At 38.4% G+C, this 24,388-nt stretch overlaps 1 protein-coding gene across 1 annotated transcript; it reads left to right on the top strand.

The window, feature by feature from the left end:
- Positions 1 to 1,200: 1,200 nt before the first annotated feature.
- Positions 1,201 to 23,782, top strand: AIM2 (absent in melanoma 2). Its single transcript, XM_069585917.1, is given in 6 exon segments — positions 1,201 to 1,316; positions 10,453 to 10,618; positions 10,620 to 10,775; positions 18,235 to 18,340; positions 18,343 to 18,447; positions 23,631 to 23,782. Coding segments are annotated over 6 exon segments (801 nt in total).
- Positions 23,783 to 24,388: the final 606 nt, after the last annotated feature.

The following is a 24,388-nucleotide window of genomic DNA, read 5'->3' as shown; positions in this document are numbered from 1 at the left end:
GACTTACTTTACAATTTATACAAATGGAATTGCTTTAAATGTCCCTATATTTTATCATAGTTTACTTCTCAGAAAGCTGGATTATTTTCTTTGGGGATAAAAATATCTAAGTTACTTAACTTGAATATATTTTGTAAATAAAACTTCTCAACATTTCTTCTTTTTCAAATCATCTTATGAGATATCTGAGTTGACCACATGATTTTTTCTTGGCTTTCATCTATGCTATTCCAGGCTTAGGAAGCCCAGTTAGAGAATACACATTGAAAAGATAAATGTAAATGATGAATATAAATGAGGGACTGATTATGTCTTGCATTGTAGTTTTCTCTGTTCTCTGAAGTTAGAAGACGTAGGTTTTAGAGATGGCCTCAAGGTGGCAGTGATTACATGTAATTGCTCCAAGTAACCCAAAGCCTTGTGATTTTTTTGTGTGAGCCAGGAATCTAAAGGTGTTGGTGAACATAGGTTGAAAATATTTAGGAATGTCTTTTATTTTTTCTGTCAACTGAATAATTTATTCCTCTCTGTCCAGGATAGCACCAAATTTCCCCTACTGCAATCTTTTTTTCCATTTGCTATTGTAATGATACTAGAATTTTATTATCCTGACTAGGCAAAAATGATCCAATAAGGAATAAAATTTCAGAAAAGTTACCAGTACAGAATGACTGGTAGCTCTGAGCTCCTTGTAAGAAGTCAATTAGGTTCCTGTTTTATTTTAAATTCCATCCTAGATTATTCTTAGGTATATTTTGTATGTAGCAAATTGGTTCGTGCTCCATGCCACCCCTAGCTATTCTGGTGGGAAACCAGTTTTTGTTTTGTTTCCTTGTAGGTTTCATCTTCCATCTTTTGTTGAAGGTTCTTTCTGTGTAACCAGAAATGTCTGCACATTTACTACTGTGTAATGTTCTTCTCACAACCCCTCCTCATTTGAAGTAGAACAGAGTAGATGGAACTATACTCGATATCTTGTAATAACCTACCATGGAAAAGAATCTGAAGTACATATATATATCTGAATCAATTTGCTGTACACTTGAAAGTAACAGAATATTGTAAATTAAATATACTTCAATAATAAAAACAAAAACAAAGAATGCCTGTTCTTTCCTTCCTCTCTTCCCCAAATAATTGAAAAAGAACATCTTAAGAAATGATATTTTAGAAATCAAGACTGGAAGTTGACTTTTCATGATGAAATACAATTTGGCCTTTGACCTGGGGCATCCAAGCCAGATGGTACAGCTGCACTGTGGTGGCGTTCTTGAGGGCCAGGTTGTCATCCACCCATCCATCCCCTTATCTATTCAGTAAATATCTCTTGAGTTCCTAATAAGTAATAGGAACTGTTTTAGGTTCTGGTGATAAAACAGGGAGTTAGAAACAAATCCAAGTTCTATAGAGATTTTATGCTAATGAGAGAGGTGCATCTTTTTCTTGACCACAAATTAATGAATTAGTAATCTGAGGTAAAACTTCCAGCTGAAAGGAAGATAGTCTTTGGAGAGCATGTGTCAAGGAAGCCTAACAACAGCCAGGGGTTAGAGTGGGAGCTGCGGCTTCTCTTGAGATATGACTTTTGTGCTAAACTCTGAAAATGAACAGGAATGGAATGTGTCTTCAGTCAGAGGAAACACAGTTTGAAAAACACCTGTGGCCGGAGTTTGACTTTCTTAAGGGTTTGAAAGACAGTGGGGGTGGCTGTGGCACAGAGAATCTCCGAAGGGTGGTATGATGCCTTGTAAGGCCTGTAGAACATGACTAGAATACTTTGTTTCCAGAAAAATCAGAAGTGATTGAACAAAAGGTTTTGAACCATGGAGTGTTAATAGAGCTCATTTTAAACTTATCCTTCTAGATATTGTTTGGCAAAAAATGAGCAACCAATTTGACTTTGGGGAGAACAACTATTGCCATAAGCCTGGAAGAGATACTAGTAACTTTGATTTGGAAATGTAGGAAGATATACTGAATTGAGAGATATTTGAGAAGTATTAAGACTTGGTGATAATTAGAAATGAAATGTTGGTGAGTAGGCTTTGTCAAGGAGTATATTTTAGTTTTATCCAAATAAGTTACCAGGTGAAATATGCATATATATGTATATATATATACACATATATATATATACAGATGGTAACAAATACATATATATATACCTTATATATTAAATATATAAGGTATATATATGTGTGTATATATTATATTAATTTTTATTGTAGTATATAAAAAATAAGGAAGGTACACAGATTTAAGACTACAATTCAACAAATTATCAAAAAAGTAAATGTAACATGATATACTGTCTTATTTATTTATTTATTTTAACTTATTTAATTTACTTTTTTTACTTTACAATATTGCATTGGTTTTGCCATACATCAACATGAATCCATCATGGGTGTACAAGTGTTCCCCATCCTGCACCTCTGAGGTCCCTTTTTTGCTCCAAGACACACTTAAAGATTGCCATTATCTTGAATTCTAACAGCAGAGACTAATTGTACCTGTTTTTCAATATAAAAATAATTTTACAGTTTAATCTATTTTGTGTCTTTTTTCAAATGACGTTAGTAGCTTGTAGCAGTTGTTTGTTCATTTTAATTTCTGTACAAAATTTCATGTTTTAGTTTTATACATATAATATATGAGAAAGTCTACTGCTGATTGTTATTTGGGGACATTATGAATACTGCTGCTATAATCACATGTTCATTACAAATATTATAAACATTATATACGTGTCTTTTCATTTATACGTATGTAAACATATGGGCTTCCCTGTTATCTCAGCTGGTAAAGAATTTATCTGCAATACAGGAAACCCCAATTTGATTCCTGGGTTGGGACGATCTCCTGGAGAAGGGATAGGCTTCCTACTCCAGTATTCTTGGGCTTCCCTGGATGGTAACAAATCTGACTGTAATGTGGGAGACCTGGTCCAGTCCCTGGGTTGGGAAGATCCTCTGGAGGAGGACATGGCAACCCACTCCAGTATTCTTGCCTGGAGATCTCCATGGACAGAGAAGCCTGGAGGGCTACAATCCTTGGGGCTGTAAAGAGTTGGACTCAGCTGAGAGAATAAGCACAGCACAACATATGCAATCATAGACGTATATATATATATATATATGTTATATATATATATAATACTGTATATGTGTGTAAATCTTTCACTTGACTGTATACCTATGAATGGAATTAATGGAAATAAGTTTAGTATATATTGAATTTTAGCAAACAGTGCCCAACTATTTTCCAAAGTGATGTAGCAGTTTGAAATTTTTACTTAGATCACAGTTTTTTAAAAATCTTATTATAAAATATTTGTCATTTTTAAGAGTATTTTAATATGAATTTCTCTGACAAATTTTGAGGTTGAGCACAATTTATATTTATATGGTTACTAGCCATTTGTATATCTTATTTGGCAAGTGACAATTCATTATTTGCCTACTTATCTTGTGGTGTGTCTACCTTTTAAATACGTGTGTATGAGAGTAATTTATATTCTGGACACCAGTACTTTATTTTTTATATACATATATATATACACACACACATAAAATATTAAAAAGTAAACCCCTTGGATACACTATTATCTCAGTCAATACATGGAAATCCATCTGTTTTCTCACTTTGTGGCTTGCTTTTCACACTCTCAAAAGTCCCTTTTGGGGAACTGGATGAATTGATGCCATGGTATGTTGTAAACACAACTATAACACCCTGCATTGCAACCATGCAGATGCTCATCAGGTGGTGGAAATTGTTTCTTAACCTCTGAAACTGTATGTAGGCATGCGATTTGCTTTAGCCAATGGGGCATTAGGAAACATGAAAGGAGTGAAAACCACTTGTACACTGGAGCTTGCCTTGTCTTATTCCTGGGAACCCTTCTGTCTTCATGTGAACAAACCTTGCTTACCCTTTAGGTGATGAGACACCACAAGGGCTGAGGCCCTGGTTATCATAGTCTTCTCAGTCTCTCAGTTGAGGTCCCATACGAGTGTGAGATGTCATATGATCATCAAACTTCTCTGAGCCAATCACGATTGCAGAAATTGTTTGGACAATCTACAGTATTATAAGAGAGAATAAATGTTTGTTTTTCTAAGCTAAGTATGGAGTGGTTTATTGTACAGCAAAAATTAACTGATACACTTCCAGCGTTTTGTGGTATTATTCAATTCAGTTCAGTTGCTAAATCATGTCTTGACTGCAATTCCATGACTGCAGAGTGCCAGGCCTCTATTGTCCATCACCAACACCCAGAGCTTGCTCAAACTCATGCCCATCGAGCTGGTGATGCCATCTAACCATCTCATTGTCTGTCGCCCCCTTCTCCTCCTGCCTTCAATCTTTCCCAGCATCAGGGTCCTTTCCAATGAGTCAGTTCTTTGCATCAGGTGGCCAAAGTATCAGGGCTTCAGCTTCAATATCAGTCCTTCCAATGACTGCTATTATTATTATTATTATATATTTTACCTCTACATGTTATAATCACATAAAATGTCATCAATATCATCATCAGTGTCATTCTCCTCATCACTGTTGTGATATTAAACTGCCAGTACTCTTCATATTTACACAGGTATTTGACTTTTTAAGTGTTCTTCATTATTTCATTAATTTTTTGCTTCTGTGTGATGTTTCTTTCTTATAGTCTGAATAATTCCCTTTGTTATATCCTACAGTAGGTTTCTGATTAATGTATTCTTGTAGATAAACATTTATATCTGACTTCCATTTTTGAAAATATTTTATATTGCTTTCTTATTCTTTCAGTACTTCAAAGATGTCCTTATAATACCTTCTAGAACATAATTTCTAATGAAACGTCAGCTATTGGGCTTATTACATTTCCTTTCAATGCAATGTGTGTTTTTTTGTTGTTGTTCTTAGATCTTTTAAGATTTTTCTCTTTGTTTTGTTTTCCATTAGTTTTTCTGTGATGTACTAAGTTTATGCTTTCTTTGTATATTTTCTGCTGATGGTTTACTAAGCTTCTGAAATCTATGCGTTGATTCCCTTTAAGCTGTTGGCAAACTCTCAGCCACCATCTCCTCAAATTTCCTCTGCTCTGTTCTCTTCCGCCTTGGAATTCCACAAACAGGACATGTTGAACACTTTCTACATATTTCTTTATGCTCTCTTCTGTTTTTTCATTCTATTTTTTTCTTCGTTCGATTGTGTTTTTGTGATTTCCATTGACCAGTTTTCTAGATAATCTTGTCATTTGCTGTATTCAGTCTTCTCTTCAATCTTTCCAACACGTTGTTAAAAGCAGATATTGTATTTTCGTCTTTATAAGATACATTGGCTGCATGTACATACATCTTTATAACATACATTACCATCTTTTATAGATGGTGATTCTTTGTTGAAATGATCTATTGACATTTTCATCAGTATTATGTGCATCATTTCCTTTCTTCAGCATGACAATCTTAGTTATTTTTTTAATTTATTTTTTCCTAATCATTTTATTTATTTATTTTTTTACTTTACAATATTGTATTGGTTTTGCCATAATCAACATGAATCCGCCATGGGTATACACATGTTCCCCATCCTGAAACTGCCTCTCACCTCCCTCCCCATATCTAATTCCCTAATCTCGTTGTAGGTAGTTTTGCTTGTATTGCCTTCCTTGTTCTTGATTATGACTCTTTAGGTTCTCGGTTCATCATTTTTTTTTTTCTTGACGTTTTCTCATGCTTTTGAGTCCTATTCTTCTAAGTAAAATTTTCTAATTTTTGTATTTATTTTCTGTGATAGGATTTGTTCCTAATAAGTAAGCCCATCATTGTCAGAGGCAGAATGTATTCATGTGTCATTATATTCCTATACCTCTATATCTGAAGGATTTACTTACTGCTACAATATACTGATGCAGTTGTAGGATGTCTCTCTCTCTCTCTCTCTCTCTCTCTCTGTGTGTGTGTGTGTGTGTGTGTGTGTGTGTGTGTGTGTATAATCCCAGGGCAGGTTTTGACTCAAGACAATTTTACTTTATTCCTGAGGGGAAATAATATTTACATTTTCCTCAGATGTCTATGTTCAATCTTTTGGGGTTAATATGTGTTTGTTTACTTTTAACTAGTTGATAAGAAATACAAACAGATAAAAGGAACAAATCTAGTGAAAGAGAGAAGTCAAGCTGAAGTGATGCCTGATGCTTCTGCAGTTCCCAGAAGTCTCTCCTCACATTAGGTGTGATGGGCAAGTGGAGGAGCCTCAGTCCTTGTCAGAGCATCCTCCAGTCCCTGTCCTTGTCATGTCCCACATGGAGTCCTTTGTTCTCTATCACACAACATGCAAGTAAAGAGAGCAAGGCTACAATATGAATGGTACATCTGGGTAACAAAAAGAGAAATTGCTTCAGATTCATTGGATTAAACATCTATTGAGCTCCTAATCTCTGCCAGGCTCTGGGCATCTTAACACATTGTTACAGGGCAGATTCTATAAGAAGAAAACTGAGATAGTTATTTTCAGGCAATACCTGTGAGAGTGCTCTCAGGATTAGTACTTATGAAGGAATGATGTAGGAAAAGAGCAAGAATTTCAGTTCCATTGCATCATGACAAAGACCCCAGCCACTCCACAGGGAGCTCAGAAGCTGGGAGTGCCTTTCAGAGTTGTCATGATTTAGGTGCAGAAAGGAAGATCTTTAGGCACCTGTGCTAAGATGATATAGCCCTCCTCAGGCAAGAGTGATGACTGGAGAAGGTCTTGGCTTCTGGAATGATTATCTTTTCTATAAAGGAGCAGGCTTCTCAGGTGGCTCAATAGTACAGTATTTCTCTCAGTTTACAAGGAGATAAGATTCATATGCAAGTGGTACCTTCCAGTCATCAGTAATGAAAATACGCATAGAGGTATCAAAGAAAAATCTTTGAGTAGACTTGAGTGAATCTAACTGGCCACCTGATGTGAAGAACTGACTCATTGGAAAAGACCCTGATGCTGGGAAAGATTGAGGGCAGGAGGAGAAGGGGATGACAGAGAATGAGATGGTTGGATAGCAACACTGACTTGATGAATATGAGTTTGAGTAAGCTCCGGGAATTGGTGATGGACAGGGAAGCCTGGCATGCTGCAGTCCATGGGGTTGCAAAGATTTGGACGAACTGAGTAACTGAACTGACTGAGTGAATCCGACATTTTCCTGAATTGGTTGGTTCAAATAGTCTGTGTCGCTGTCCATCAGTGTCCTCTAGTGAGTAGACATGTCCTGCACTCCAGGTCCTAGTAGAGATCCCATTCAGAAGTGCCTACAGTTTTCCTTGCATGCATCATTTTTTTTCTCTCTATTTTCCTTTGACTCTAGACAGCAAATCCCTTTTCAAAAGGAGCATTGCTTCTAAAACAACCCACCTCCTCATATCTTATCTCAGGTAATTTGGAGAAAAACAACAACAAAAAATTAGTATTACTCTTATCACCTAGAGAAAACCTAGTTGATATTGGTAACTATCTAATGTGTTTGTATGTGTGACTTGTTTCCCCAGTAAGAAAAACATGGTATATTCTTTTTGGGGCCTTTACCTTTTTTGAATCAATTGTAACAGTTGACCTCACTATTCCTCTAAGGCAGTTTTAATATTTATATAGTTCTCTATTGTTTGACTATAACACATTTTACTTAATTAAATCTCTATCCATCTGAATGCAGAGTTCCAAAGAATAGCAAGGAGGATAAGAAAGCCTTCCTCAGTGATTAATGCAAAGAAATAGAGGAAAACAATAGAATAGGAAAGACTAGAGATCTCTTCAAGAAAATTAGAGATACCAAGGGAACATTTCACTCAAAGATGCGCAAAATACAGAATAGAAACAGTATGGACGTAACAGAAGCAGAAGGTATTAAGAAGAGTGGCAAGAATATACAGAAGAACTGTAAAGAAAAAAAAAAATGGTCTTAATGATCCAGGTAACCACGATGGTGTGATCACTCACCTAGTGCCAGACGTCCTGAACTGTGAAGTCAAGTGGGCCTTAGGAGACATTACTATGAACAAAGCTAGTAGAGGTGATGGAATTCCAGCTGAGCCATTTCAAGTCCTAAAATAAGATGCTATTAAAGTGCTGCACTCAGTATGGCAGCAAATTTGGAAAACTCAGCAGTGCAACAGAACTGCAGGAGATAATGAAGGACAGGGAAGCCTGGTGTGCTGCAGTCCACGGGGTCACAAAGAGTCAGACACGACTGAGCAACTAAACAACAAGAAGAAATTATTGCAATTTTTGTAATTATAAATAGCAAGATGTAATGCTTTTCTATAAACCTTAGTGGGTAGCTTGTTATTTCTAAGGGCAAATTTATAAACATACAATTGATTCTTCTTTTTAATTCTCCCTATAACTCACTCATAGAATCTGTGACTTAGGTCATTCCCTTTGCTCACATTTAGCTTAATCTCTCATTTTATCAAGCAGAGGAGTGTTGCTAAAAAATTGGGAAGGTCATGCAGATAATTGAGCTCCCTCACTTAACTACCATTCAGTTTAGTACAATTGCTCAGTTGTGTCTGACTTTTTGTGACCCCATGGACTGCAGCATGCCAGGCTTGCCTGTCCACCACCAACTTCCAGAGCTTGCTCAAACTCATGTCCATTGAGTCAGTGATGCCATCCAACCATCTCATCCTCTGTCATCCCCTTCTCTTCTCACCTTCAATCTTTCCCAGCATCAGGGTCTTTTCCAATGAGTCAGTTCTTCGCATCAGGTGGCCAAAGTATTGGAGTTTCAGCTTCAACATCAGTCCTTCCAATGAACACCCAGGACTGATTTCCTTTGTTGTCCCAGGGAATCTCAAGAGACTTTTCCAACACCAACTTGATTCTAGCTTGTGCTTGATTCAGTCCAGCAATTCACATGATGGAAATGCTGTATATAAGTTAAATGGAAATTCATACAAGTTAAATAAGCAAGGTGACAATATACAGCCTTGATGTAGTCCTGTCCCAATTTGAAACCAGTCCATTGTTCCATGTCCGGTTCTAACTGTTGCTTCTTGACCTGCATACAGATTTCTCAGAAGGCAGAAGGTGGTCTGGTATTTCCGTCTCTTTAAGAATTTTTCACAGTTTGTTGTGATCCACACAGTCAAAGTCTTTGGCATAGTTAATGAAGCAGAAGATATTTTTCTGGAACCCTCTTGCTTTTTTGATGATAGAGGATGTTTTTCTGGAACTCTCTTGCTTTTTTGATGATTCAATGGATTTTGGCAATTTGATCTCTGGTTCCTCTGCCTTTTTAAAATCCAGCTTGAACATCTGGAAGTTCTTGGTTCATGTACTGTTGAAGCCTAGCTTGGAGAATTTTGAGCATTACTTTGCTAGTGTGTGAGACGAGTGCAATCATGTGGTAATCTGAACATTCTTTGGCATTGACTTTCTTTGGGATTGGAATGAAAACTGACCTTTCCCAGTCCTGTTGCCACACTGAGTTTTCCAAATTTGCTGGCATTTGAGTGCAGCTCTTTAACAGCATCATATTTTAGGATTTGAAATGGCTCAGCTGGAATTCCATCACCTCCATTAGCTTTGCTCATAGTGATGCTTCCTAAGGCCCACTTGAATTTGCACTCCAGGATGTCTGTGTCTAGAGGAGTGATCACACCATCGTGATTATCTGGGTCAAAAAATCTTTTTGATATAGTTCTTCTGTGTATTCCTGCCACCTCTTCTTAATATTTTCTGCTTCTGTTAGGTCCATACCATTTCTGTCCTTTATTTTGCCCATCTTCAAATGAAATATTCCCTTGGTATCTCTATTTTTCTTGAAGAGATCTGTAGTCATTCCTATTCTATTGTTTCTTATATTTCTTTGATTGATTACTTAGGAAGGCTTTTTACCTCTCCTTGATATTCTTTGGAACTCTGCATTCTGATGGGTATATCTTTACTTTTCTCCTTTGCCTTTTGTGTATCTACAAGAATAAAATGAATATTCAGGACAATATTTGGTGGAGGATTGAGAACATCTTGTGCTCTAATGGAGTCAGAAGAAGGAGATAGGATGAGAGTCACTGTTTTGCCTTAATTTGTAATGTCTCAGAGGTCTGATGTGCTCTTTAAATATAGTAGAAAAACAAGGATGCAAATCAGGGAGTCGGCCTGCAAAGGGGATTATACTATCTCTTCTGAACACAGGACACGAAATCTTCCCTAAAGAGGCTCTTGTCAGTCTAGATCTCAAATCTCTAACTCCTCTACGTCTCTTTCTTTGACTCCACCTATCTTTGGCTGGCTTCCTGAGGTTTATCATAAAGACTGAAGAAAAGTCTCCTTAATTGTATCTTTTTCACTCAATCTAATATCTTTCTTCTGTTGCCTTCAGCCTTAGCAGAAATAGATGGTGGTGCATCAAGAATTCATCAGGCAAGAGTGTTTCAGAAAGGCCCTGTGGCAGTCATGGTACTGGAAGCAATGAAGGCCCAAGAAAGGGAAGCAGGAGATGCATCATGCTGCAGTGTCTACTGAGAGTGAATTCTTTCTTGTAAAAGTTTTCAATAAGAAGCTCAAGGATAAATTCACTCCAAGCAAAATAATTATGATATCAGAATATTATTGGCACAGTTGTTTCCTGGAAATGATGCTGAATTTCCCTGGTGTGTGACACTGAATTTGACCAGATCAGTGTCTCAAAGCATATTATCAGAAAAGATGGTAATACCCGAAAGGTCAATAAACTTCAATTTCAGCCCCAGAGAACAACTTGTGAATGGGCTGTTTATAGACTAAGTAGTTTTCTATATGTAATCTAAAATTGTTTAGTAAGAATAACTTATTCTCAGCTTTGAGCTTGGAGAGATTTTAGAAATTATTCATTTAAAATATTTTTGATTTTGTTTTTTTAATTTCTTTTTATTTTTTTTAATTTTTACTTTATTTTACTTTACAATACTGTATTGGTTTTGCCATACATTGACATGAATCCACCACGGTTGTATACAAGCTCCCAATCCTGAATCCCCCTCCCTCTTCCCACCCCATATCATCTCTCTGGATCATCCCCATGCACCAGCCCCAAGCATCCTGCATCCTGTATCGAACATAGACTGGCGCTTCGTTTCTTACATGATAGTATACATGTTTCAATGCCATTCTCCCAAATCATCCCACCCTCTCCCTCTCCCTCAGAGTCCAAAAGTCCGTTCTATACATCTGTGTCTCTTTTGCTGTCTCGCATACAGGGTCATCATTACCATCTTTCTAAATTCCGTATATATGTGTCAGTATACTGTATTGGTGTTTTTCTTTCTGGCTTACTTCACTCTGTATAATCGGCTCCAGTTTCATCCATCTCATTAGAACTGATTCAAATGTATTATTTTTAATGGCTGAGTAATACTCCATTGTGTTTTAAATAGAAAAAGTAAACAAATGAACCCCCAAAACTAAAAGAGCTGTAGAGTGAATGTACTAAAACTGAAATACATTAGAAGTGTTTTTATTTTCAAAAAGATGTCGTAATCCTGTTTGGAATTTCTTTTCTTTTTGTAGCTTCTGAGAAAGCACTTTCCTGAGGGCTAATTCGCTGCAGTTGTGTCTGACTCTTTGTGACCCCATGGACTGTAGCCCATGAGGATCCTCTGTCCATGGGATTCTCCAGGCAAGAATACTGGGGTGGGTTGCCATGCCCTCCTCCAGGGGATCTTCCTGACCCAGGGGTCAAACCCTCGCCTCTTATGTCTCCTGCTTTGGCAGGTGGGTTCTTTATGACTAGCACCACCTGGGAAGCTCCCCAAAGTTCTCCATAAATAGTTCTTCATACAATGTTTGCCTTCTAGGTAATTTCATATTTATATGTATGGTATGTATTCTAAATGAATATTGCTATAAATACAGAATTACTACAGTTGGTGAAAAATTGATTTGAAAGTAAGGCTAGATTAAGGAATATGAATAGAAGAAGAAAACAGATGACAGAGTTAGTATGAGGAGGCTTATTAGAAGTGAGAAATAATGATATATTTTGACTCTCAGCCTCAGGGAACTAGCCTTGTGTGACTGCTTCTGGTTGAGACTAACACCAAAAGCCCCAGAGAGAGAACCTGCTGACTCTGCTTCCAGGAGCTTAAGGCTAAGCATTACTGTTTTGAGTTTAGTGAAGAGGAACTGATAGTGAGAATCTGTCCTTCTGAAAAAGTCAAGCTAAAATTAATCTTGGATAAGAAGGCCATGGTCTATATCCTTGTTTTGAGCTTTCGATTTGGCCAACCATACACCTATGTATTTATTGAACTCATTAAATTAAACTTAAAATCTTATCAATCTTCTAGGTAATTGATCAGCGCTCTGCTCACTTTTTACTTGGACTTGACTGTGAATGATTTCTTGTCCTTTATTCCTGTAAGGGAAGATAAATTTTCTCTTCTTTCTTTCTAGATTTTTTGGTTGCTCTAATAATTCACTTGACATAAAAAAGGTTAACAAGAGAAAAAAAAAAAGTAATTCCGTATATATGGGAGCCTCCTGAAAAACATGGGACTCAAAGACAGCTAGGCAATTGAAGTTTATAGACCATCCTGAACTAAGGAGAAGCGGGTAGGGACCCGGGGCCTCAAAGTGGAGGAAAACAATTCATGGGAAGAAGAAGACAAGAACAGATGTTTAGGAAACAGATGTTTGATTTGCCATGTAGATAAAGGTAAACCATTCTGGAGAGGGTGGGATGATTTGACACAATAGCATTGAAACATAAAAATTACCATATGTAAAATAGATAACAAGCAAGAGTTTGATGTATGGCACAGGGAACTAAAAGCCTGGGTTCTGTGACAACCTGGAAGGATGGGATGGGGAGGCAGTTGGGCGGGGGGTGGGGCAGTCCAAGAGGAAGGAGACACAGATATACCTGTGACCTATTCATGTTGATGTATGACAGAAACCATCACAATATTGTAATTATCCCCCAATTAAAATAAATAAATTTAAAATGATAAACCTTTCTGATACAAATTTTACATCTGGTAATAGCCCACATTCTGGTATAGGTCCCCTCAGTTCAGTTCAGTTCAGTTCAGTCGCTCAGTCGTGTCTGACTCTTTGCGACCCCATGAATCACAGCACGCCAGGCCTCCCTGTCCATCACCAACTCCTGCACTTCACTCAGATGCACGTCCATCGAATCAGTGATGCCATACAGCCATCTCATCCTTTGTCGTCCCCTTCTCCTCCTGCCCCCAATCCCTCCCAGCAGCAGAGTCTTTTCCAATGAGCCAACTCTTCACATGAGGTGGCCAAAGTACTGGAGTTTCAGCTTTAGCATCATTCCTTCCAAAGAAATCCCAGGCTGATCTTCAGAATGGACTGGTTGGATCTCCTCGCAGTCCAGGGGACTCTCAAGAGTCTTCTCCAACACCGCAGTTTAAAAGCATCAGTTCTTTGGCGCTCAGCATTCTTCACAGTCCAACTCTCACATCCATACACGACTACTGGAAAAACCATAGCCTCGACTAGACGGACCTTTGTTGGCAAAGTAATGTCTCTGCTTTTGAATATGCTATCTAGGTTGGTCATAACTTTTCTTCCAAGGAGCAAACGTCTTTTAATTTCATGGCTGCAGTCACCATCTGCAGTGATTTTGGAGCCCCCCAAAATAAAGTCTAATATTGTTTCCACTGTTTCCCCATCTATTTCCCATGAAGTGATGGGACCAGATGCCATGATCTTCGTTCTCTGCATGTTGAGCTTTAAGCCAACTTTTTCACTCTCCTCTTTCACTTTCATCAAGAGGCCTTTTAGTTCCTCTTCACTTTCTGCCATAAGGGTGGTGTCATCTGCATATCTGAGGTTATTGATATTTCTCCCGACATCTTGATTCCAGCTTGTATTTCTTCCAGTACAGCGTTTCTCATGATGTGCTCTGCATAGAAGTTAAATAAGCATGGTGACAATATACAGCCTTGACATACTCCTTTTCCTATTTGGAACCAGTCTGTTGTTCCATGTCCAGTTCTAACTGTTGCTTCCTGACCTGCATATAGGTTTCTCAAGAGGCAGGTCAGGTGGTCTGGTATTCCCATCTCTTTCAGAATTTTCCACAGTTTATTATGATCCACACAGTCCAAGGCTTAGACATAGTCAATAAAGCAGAAATAGATGTTTTTCTGGAACTCTCTTGCTTTTCCCATGATCCAGCGGATGTTGGCAATTTGATTTCTGGTTCCTCTGCCTTTTCTAAAACTAGTTTGACCATCTGGAAGTTCATGGTTCACGTATTGCTGAAGCCTGGCTTGAAGAATTTTGAGCATTACTTTACTAGCATGTGAGATGAGTGTAATTGTGTGGTAGTTTGAGTATTCTTCAGCATTGCCTTTCTTTGGGATTGGAATGAAAACTCACCTTTTCCAGTCCTGTGACCACTGATGAGTTTTCCAAATTTGCTGGCATATTGAGTGCAACACTTTCACAGCATCATCTTTCAGGATTTGAAACAGCTCAACTGGAATGCCATCATCTCCCCTAGCTTTGTTCGTAGTGATGCTTTCTAAGGCCCACTTGACTTCACATTCCAGGATGTCTGGCTCTAGGTGAGTCATCATTCCCTTGTGATTATCTGGGTCGTGAATATCTTTTTTGTACAGTTCTTCTGTGTATTCTTGCCATCTGTTCTTACTATCTTCTTCCTATGTTAGGTCCCCTACCTAAATATTATTTTGGTACTTTAAGGAGAGGTAGGAAATTTTTTGTGAGTCTGCTGAGCATCAGTAGCCTTCAGTTCAAAATCCACAGGTCAAAGTTGAATATTTGGGGGTGACTTATTCTGCTTCCCATCACTCCTAACACTTATTTAGACTCTCTATGATTTTGTCTCATTTGCTTACGTCTCTCCTAGATTTGTTCCTTTAAGTGGCTGTCCTCCAACACTGGGATATATTTCCCTTGTCTATTCTGACTACTGGCCCTACTAATTACTGTTTCACAGGGCCAACCTACCCTCCTAAGGGAGGGGAGTTTGGCACTGGAAAGATGCATAAAAGAGGCAATAGGATTTAAGTAAAAACTGTCTTCTCTATCTATCTGAATTTATGCTTTGCTGGAGCAGCCGTGAAGAGATACTCCACGTCCAAGGTAAGAGAAACCCAAGTAAGACTGTAGGTGTTTCGAGAGAGCATCAGAGGGCAGACACACTGAAACCATAATCACAGAAAACTAGCAAATCTGACCATATGCACCACAGCCTTGTTTAACTCAATAAAACTAAGCCATGGCATGTGGGGCCACCCAAGACGGAGGGGTCATGGTGGAGAGGTCTGACAGAATGTAGTCCACTGGAGAAGGGAATGGCAGACCACTTCAGTATTCTTGCCTTGAGAACCCATGAAAAGTATGAAATGGTAAAAAGATAGGACACTGAAAGAGGAACTCCCCAGGTCAGTAGGTCCCCAATATGCTACTGGAGATCAGTGGAGAAATAACTCCAGAAAGAATGAAGGGATGGAGCCAAAGAAAAAGCAGTACCCAGCTGTGGATGTGACTGGTGATAGAAGCAAGGTCCAATGCTGTAAAGAGCAATATTGCATAGGAACCTGGAATGTTAGGTCCATGAATCAAGGCAAATTGGAAGGTCAAACAGGAGATGGCAAGAGTGAACGTCGACATTCTAGGAATCAGTGAACTAAAATGGACTGGAATGGGTGAATTTAACTCAGATGACCATTATATCTACTACTGTGGGCAGGAATCCCTTAGAAGAAATGGAGTAGCCATCATGGTCTACAAAAGAGTCCAAAATGCAGTACTTGGATAAAATCCCAAAAATGACAGAATGATCTCTGTTCATTTCCAAGGCAAATCATTCAGTATCACAATTATCCAAGCCTATGCCCCAACCTATAACATTGAAGAAGCTGGGGTTGAATGGTTCTATGAAGACCTACAAGACCTTTTAGAATTAACACCCAAAAAAGATGTCTGGGACCGGGAGCTGACTGTGGCTCAGATCATGAACTCCTTATTGCCAAATTCAGACTTAAATTGAACAAAGTAGGGAAAACCACTAGACCATTCAAGTATGACCTAAATCAAACTCCTTATGATTATACAGTGGAAGTGAGAAACAGATTTAAGGGACTAGATCTGATAGACAGAGTGTCTGATGAATTATGGATGGAGGTCCTTGACATAGTACAGGAGACAGGGATTAAGATCATTCCCATGGAAAAGAAATGCAAAAAAGCACAATGGCTATCTGAAGAGGCCTTACAAATAGCTGTGAAAAGAAGAGAAGTGAAAAGCAAAGGAGAAAAGGAAAGATATAAGCATCTGAATGCAGAGTTCCAAAGAATAGCAAGGAGAGATAAGAAAGCCTTCCTCAGTGATCAATGCAAAGAAAGAGAGGAAAACAACAGAATGGAAAAGACTAGAGATCTCTTCAAGAAAATTAGAGATACCAAGGGAACATTTCAGGCAAAGATGGGCTCAATAAAGGACAGAAATGGTATGGACCTAACAGAAGTAGAAGATATTAAGAAGAGGTGGCAAGAATACACAGAAGAACTGTACAAAAAAGATATTCACAACCCAGATAATCACGATGGTGTGATCACTCACCTAGAGCCAGACATCCTGGAATGTGAAGTCAAATGGGTCTTAGAAAGCATCACTATGAACAAAGCTAGGGGAGGTGATGGAATTCCAGTGGAGCTGGTTCAAATCCTGAAAGATGATGCTGTGAAAGTGTTCCACTCAATATGCCAGCAAATTTGGAAAACTCAGCAGTGGCCACAGGACTGGAAAAGGTTTTTCATTTCAATCCCAAAGAAAGGCAATGCCAAAGAATGTTCAGACTACCACACGATTGCATTCATCTCACACGCTAGTAAAGTAATGCTCAAAATTCTCTAAGTTAGGCTTCAGTAATACGTGAACTGTGAACTTCCAGATGTTCAAGCTGGTTTTAGAAAAGGCAGAGGAACCAGAGATCAAATTGTCAATATCTGGATCATGGAAAAAGCACGAAAGTTCTAGAAAAACATCTATTTCTGCTTTATTGACTATGCCAAGGCCTTTGACTGTGTGGATCATAGTAAACTGTGGAAAATTCGGAAAGAGATGGGAATACCAGACCACCTGACATGCCTCTTGAGAAACATATATGCAGGTCAGGAAGCAACAGTTAGAACTGGACATGGAACAACAGACTGGTTCCAAATAGGAAAAGGAGTATATCAAGGCTGTATATTGCCACCCTGCTTATTGAACTTCTATGCAGAGTACACCATGAGAAACACTGGACTGGAAGAAGCACAAATTGAAATCAAGATTGCCGGGAGAAATATCAATAACCTCAGATATGCAGATGACACCACCCTTAGGGCAGAAAGTGAAGAGGAGCTAAACAGCCTAAGGAACTAAGTGAAAAAGGAGAGTGAAAAAGTTGGCTTAAAGCTCAACATTCAGAAAACTAAGATCATGGCATCTGGTCCCATCACTTCATGGGAAATAGATGGGGAAACAGTGGAAACAGTGTGAGACTTTATTTATTTATTTTTTGACTCCAAAATCACTGCAGATGGTAATTGCAGCTATGAAATTAAAAGACGCTTACTCCTTGGAAGGAAAGTTATGACCAACCTAGATAGCATATTCAAAAGCAGAGACGTTACTTTGCTGACTAAGGTCCGTCTAGTCGAGGCTATGGTTTTTCCAGTGGTCATGTATGGTTATGAGAGTTGGACTGTGAAGAAAGCTGAGCACTGAAGAATTGATGCTTTTGAACTGTGGTGTTGGAGAAGATTCTTGAGAGTCCCTTGGGCTACAAAGAGATCCAAACAGTCCATCCTAAAGGAGATCAGTCCTGGGTATTCATTGGAAGGACTGATGCTGAAGCTGAAATTCCAATACTTTGGCTACCTCATGTGAAGTGTTGACTCACTGGAAAAGACCCTGATGCCGGGAGGGATTAGGGGTTGAAGGATAAGGGGACAACAGAGGATGAGATGTGTGGATGGCATCACTGACTCGATGAACATGAGTTTGGGTAAATTCTGGGAGTTGGTAATGGACAGGGAGGCATGGTGTGCTGTGATTCATGGGATCGAAAAGAGTCGGACACGACTGAACAAGTGAACTGAACTGAACTGAACATCTATTAACTATATATCTGCCTGTTTCAAGCCTGTTATTATTATTTTTTTGGCCTTATATCTCTTTCTGGAGGCTGTTGCTGACTTCTGATGTCTGATTGATGTTGCATTCCTTAATCAGATTACCAAAAGTTTCGTGTTGATTTTATCTTCGCACAGAGCAGAACAGAAGGATCATATATTATGTGACCTAAATGACAGCACAGGAACGATAGAAGTATTGATGCTTGAAAAAAGAAGAAAATTCAGTGCAAGGAACGGAATAAACTTCAACTTACATTCTTAGAGTTATCAAAGTCTGGAGAAAAACTATACCTGAAATCTAGAGTTCATAGTTTCATTAACAGAGAAGGCAATGGCATACTCCACTCCAGTACGCTTGCCTGGAAAATCCCATGGACAGAGGAGCCTGGTAGGCTGCAGTCCATGGGGTCGCTAAGAGTCAGACACAACTGAGTGACTTCACTTTCACTTTTCACTTTCATGCATTGCAGAAGGAAATGACAACCCACTCCAGTGTTCTTGCCTGGAGAATCCCAGAGATGGAGGAGCTTGGTGGGCTGCTGTCTGTTGGGTTGCACTGAGTCAGACACAACTAAAGTGACTTAGCAGCAGCAGCAGCAGCAGTTTCATTAAGGTGAGAACTTCATGAATGAAAGTCAACTCTCCAAAGGGGTAATGTTTTGTGTTTGTTTTCAGCAAAATGGACAGGTGTTATTGTACAGAATGTGGAAGATCCTGATATATAGTACACCTACAGCTCAGAGAACTTAGGAGCCTCCTTGTTAGAAAATACACTCCCTAGGCACACAATTAAGAGGACATGGGCTTCATAAGGTTGAGACACATGCTGTGGTACCCATACAGCCCTACAAACAGTTCATTGGTAACACTGTAAGCCTAAAATAGATGGTTTCCTCAAAGCTAGACAAATTCTTCTGAAAGACATATTTACAAGTAGACACAGCCCAGCAGTATCTTTAGGACATGATATATCGAGGATATCTCTCAGAGTCAATTTGGCCATTTTTGCATCCTGAATAGTCCAGGAAAATTGAATCAGGATAAACCTGGAGGGCTGGAATCACTGATGACTTACAACCTTGTTTACTGATATGGCAGGAAATACTTCACTTATCAATACCTTTAAAACATGAAAATGCAAGTCATAGATTGAGACACAATATTTGCTAGACACATAGCTAGTAAAGATTCTGTACCCAGAATTTATAAAGAATTTTCAGAACTCAGTATTATGAGAAAAAAACAGCTGAGTTTTTAAGAAAAGCAAAAAAAAAAAAAAGGATACACAGGCAGTAAATATTCACATAAAACAATACTCAACCTGACTTATCTTTGAAAGTGAAAGTGAAGTCACTCAGTCGTGCCCGACTCTTTGCGACCCCATGGATAGTAGCCTACCCCAAGCTCCTCCGTCCATGAGAGTTTCAAAGCAAGAGTACTGGAGTGGGTTGCCATTTCCTTCTCCAAGGAATCTTCCCAACCCAGGGATCGAACCCAGGTCTCTCACGTTGTAGACAGGCGCTTTACCATCTGAGCCACCAGGGAAGTCCAATAAGGGAATGCAAATTAAAACTACAGTGAGATACCACTATGCTCCAATTAGAATGACAAAAATTTAAAAAGACTGACCATATCAATGGTTAGTGAGGATGAGGAGGAATTAGAATTCTCATACGATGTTAGAATGTTAAATGGCACACTTCTTTGTAAAAGAGTTAGACTGTTTTTTAAAATTAACATGCACCTACAATCCTAAACTCTGAGGAGGATACAGAGCAACTGAAATTCTCAGATTGCTCTAAGGAATGAAAATTGCTACACTCACTTTAGAAAACTGATTGGCAATTTCTTATATATTTGAAATACATTTGCCATATGACCAACAATCTCACTCCAAGGGTTTCACTCATTGAAATGATATCACAGGTTGCCACACAAAAATTTGGATGTGAATATTTGCAGCAGTTTTATTTGTAACTATGCAAAAGCATCAACAATCCAATTGTTTCTCTCTTGGGGGATGGATAAACAAATATTAGTGGGTCCACACACTGAATTCTACACAGCAATAAAAAGGAATAAACCAATACACACAACTTATAGATGAATCCTAAACTCACTATGTTAAATGAAAGCAACTGGATTCAAAATGCTACATATATATATATTAATTTCCATTTTAGGAAATTATGGAAATGAGTAAAGTTTATAAAAGTTTTCTTATTAAAAAAACAAAACAAAACTATGTTAGTGGTTGCCAGGAGCTTGGATTGAAGGAGGCACTGACAATAAAGTAACATGGAGGAAATTCTTGTTATGAAGGAACGTTTCTAATCATTAGAAATATGATTTTACCTTCTGTTCCACACTTTTCTTATGAAAGAAAAACAGTATCAACCTTCTAGAGCTAGTTTAAAATTAAGTGATACAAAATAATTGCAAAATATCAGGTATCAAGTATGTGATCAATAAATACACTGTAAGGAAGATACATTTAATGTCCTATAATCATCATGGAGTTGGACACAACCGAGCAACTTCTTCAACAAACCATCACGGAAAATAATACAAAAATAGAACATTAAAATATACAGCTGAATCAGTTTACTGTGTAGCAGAAACTAACAGATTGTAAATCAACTGTACTTCAATAAAATAAAAGTTAAAAGTGCATTATAAGTTTTAGTGTTAGAAATCCACTTTCTGTCACTGTATTTCAAAGTAAATCATTCAGTGTTTGCCTAATGTAAATCTCTGCCTGGAGCAGCTTCTTCGTAGGATTCATACACTGAGGACCAGAAAGCATAGCTGGAAAGCTACTGACCTATTGTACCTGAATGAATAAGTGGAAACAGTTATTTCACATCAGACAGGGCTAGAGTTACTTCCAACATATAGTACTGACTTCATGTAAAACATCAGAAGCTGTCTTATGTGGTTCCTGAACTACCTAATTATGGCCCTTCCATGAGTCCAATTCTAAAATGTACACACGCTATATTTAAAATAGATAACAAGCAAGGACCTACTGTATAGTACATGGAACTCTGGTCAATGTTATGTAACACAGTGTTATGTAGGCTGAATGGGGAGGTTAGGGGGGAGTTTGGGGAAGAATGGAAACATGTATGTGTATGGCTGAGTTCCCTTCGCTCTTCACCTGAAACTATCACAACATTGTTAGTTGCCTATATGCCAACACAAAATTAAAAGTTTTAAATAAATAAATAAAATATCCTTGTTTTGGACTAAAGCAATCCAGTCTAGGACAGGGGTTGGCAATTGAAGCACAGACTGGATTGCATTTGGTGTGTAGAAACCTTTTGGGTTTCTCTGATGAGAGCACATCTTAGTCAGTCTGTTCATACTTGATCTGAGTTATATCCTGTAAAGACCCTACTAAAAGTATAAATCCAAATGGTGCTTTGGGACTTAGTGTCCCTCTCTGGTTTTCAGGCCAGAGTATTTGTTTTTAAACAACAAACCAATGAATTAGACTTCTAAGGAGGCATGCCTTTAGGGAAAAACATGATGTTTATTATTTTTCCAAATTATAAAAGTTATAGATGCAAAATTGGCTTTGAAATAGACAGATAAGTACAAAAAAGAAAATGAAAAGCACCATAATATCGCATTCTTAGGAATTAGTAGGTAGTTGTATGTTGCTGTATTGTATATGTATATGCATATATGATGTCACATTTGTCATATACAAGCCATATGTCATCCATTATAAAGCTACTGGGAATGTTAAAAAACAAAAGTAGTAAAATCAGCTATACCTGCATTAAGTTATTAGGGGATACACAAAACAAAAGTATATGAACTATGATGGCAAACCTCTTCATGGATCATTGCCTAGTCATGGCGAGAGGGGCTTGCACAACTCAGTGAAGCTATGAGCCATGGTGTGCCAGGTCACCCAAGATGGATAGGCCCAGATGTACAAGCTGGGTTTAGAAAAAGAAGAGGAACTTGTATAAGCTTTTTTTTTTTTTTTTTTTGGTTTTGTTTTGTTTTTTTTTATTTTTAGTTTTTTATTTTTTACATTTTAAAATCTTTAATTATTACATGCATTCCCAAACATGAACCCCCCTCCCACCTCCCTCCCCATAACATCTTTCTGGGTCATCCCCATGCAGCAGCCCCAAGCATGCTGCATCCTGCGTCAGACATAGACTGGCGATTCAATTCACATGATAGTATACATGTTAGAATGTCATTCTCCCAAATCATCCCACCCTCTCCCTCTCCCTCTGAGTCCAAAAGTCCGTTATACACATCTGTGTCTCTTTCCCTGTCTTGCATACAGGGTCGTCATTGCCATCTTCCTAAATTCCATATATATGTGTTAGTATACTGTATTGGTGTTTTTCTTTCTGGCTTACTTCACTCTGTATAATCGGCTCCAGTTTCATCCATCTCATCAGAACTGATTCAAATGAATTCTTTTTAACCGCTGAGTAATACTCCATTGTGTATATGTACCACAGGTTTCTTATCCATTCATCTGCTGATGGACATCTAGGTTGTTTCCATGTCCTGGCTATTATAAACAGTGCTGCGATGAACATTGGGGTACATGTGTCTCTTTCAATTCTGGTTTCCTCGGTGTGTATGCCCAGAAGTGGGATTGCTGGGTCATAAGGTAGTTCTATTTGCAATTTTTTAAGGAATCTCCACACTGTTCTCCATAGTGGCTGTACTAGTTTGCATTCCCACCAACAGTGTAGGAGGGTTCCCTTTTCTCCACACCCTCTCCAGCATTTATTGCTTGCAGATTTTTGGATCGCAGCCATTCTGACTGGTGTGAAGTGGTACCTCATTGTGGTTTTGATTTGCATTTCTCTAATAATGAGTGATGTTGAGCATCTTTTCATGTGTTTGTTAGCCATCCATGTGTCTTCTTTGGAGAAATGTCTATTTAGTTCTTTGGCCCATTTTTTGATAGGGTCGTTTATTTTTCTGGAGTTGAGCTGCAGAAGTTGCTTGTATATTTTTGAGATTAGTTGTTTGTCAGTTTTTAGAAAAGACAGAGGAACCAGAAATCAAATTGCCAACATTTCCTGGATCATAGAGAAAGCAAAGGAATTTCAGAAAATATCTTCTACTTCATTGGTTACATGAAAGCCTTTGACTGTGTGGGTCACAACAAATTGTGGAAAATTCTTAAACAGATGAAAATATCAGACCATCTTACCTGGCTCCTGAGAAACCTGTATGCAGGTCAAGAAGCAATACTTAGAACCTTACAAGGAACAATTGACTGGTTTGAAATTAGGAAAGAGTATGACAAGGCTGTATATTATCACTCTGTTATTTAACTTCTATGCAGAGTACATCCTGTGAGATGTAGGGTTGAATGAGTTATAAACTGAAATCAAGACTTCCAGGAGAAGCACTGTCAGATATGCAGCTGATACCACTCTAATGGCAGAAAGCGAAGAAGAACTAAGAGCCTCTTGATGAGGGTAAAAGAGAAGAGTGAAAAAGCTGGCTTAAAACTCAATATTAAAAGAAAAAAAAAAAAACAACCCAAAGATCATGGCATCTGGTCTCATCACTTCATGGCAAATAGAAGGCAAAAAAGTGGATGCAGTGACAATCTTTCTCTTCTTGGGCTCCAAAATCACTGTGGATGGTGACTGCAGCCATGAATTTAGAACACACTTGCTTCTTGGAAAGAGAGCTATGACAGACTTAGACGGTGTATTAAAAAGCAGAGGCGTCAATTTGTCAACAAAGGTCCATCTAGTCAAAGCTATGGTCTTTCCACTAGTCATGTACAGATGCAAGAGTTGGACCATAAAGAAGGCTGAGTGCTGAAGAATTGATCCTTTTGAATGGTGGTGCTCAAGAAGACTCTTGAGAACCCCTTGGGCAGTAAAAAGATCAAACAGGTCAATTCTAAAGGAAATCAGTCCTGAATATTCATTGGAAGGACTGACGCAGAAGCTGAAGTTCCAATACTTTGGCCACCTGATGCAAAGGGTTAACATTTGGAAAGACCCTGATGCTGCGAAAAATTGAAGGCAAAGGAGAAGTGGGTGACAGAGAATGAGATGGTTGGATGGCATCACCAACTCAATGGACATGAACTTGGGCAAACTTCGGGAGATAGCGAGAGACAGGGAAGCCTGGTGTGCTGCAGTCCCTGGGGTTGAAAAAATTTGGACACGACTTAGTGATTGGACAACAACAACGAATGATGGTAAAAACATTAAGCATAGGGATGAGGAAATGCAGTGATG

This window comes from Ovis canadensis, chromosome 1 (assembly GCF_042477335.2).
Source record: "Ovis canadensis isolate MfBH-ARS-UI-01 breed Bighorn chromosome 1, ARS-UI_OviCan_v2, whole genome shotgun sequence".
Lineage (NCBI taxonomy): Eukaryota > Metazoa > Chordata > Mammalia > Artiodactyla > Bovidae > Ovis > Ovis canadensis.
The sequence above is the reverse complement of the archived record's forward strand: the minus strand, read 5'-3'. Positions and strand labels throughout refer to the sequence as shown.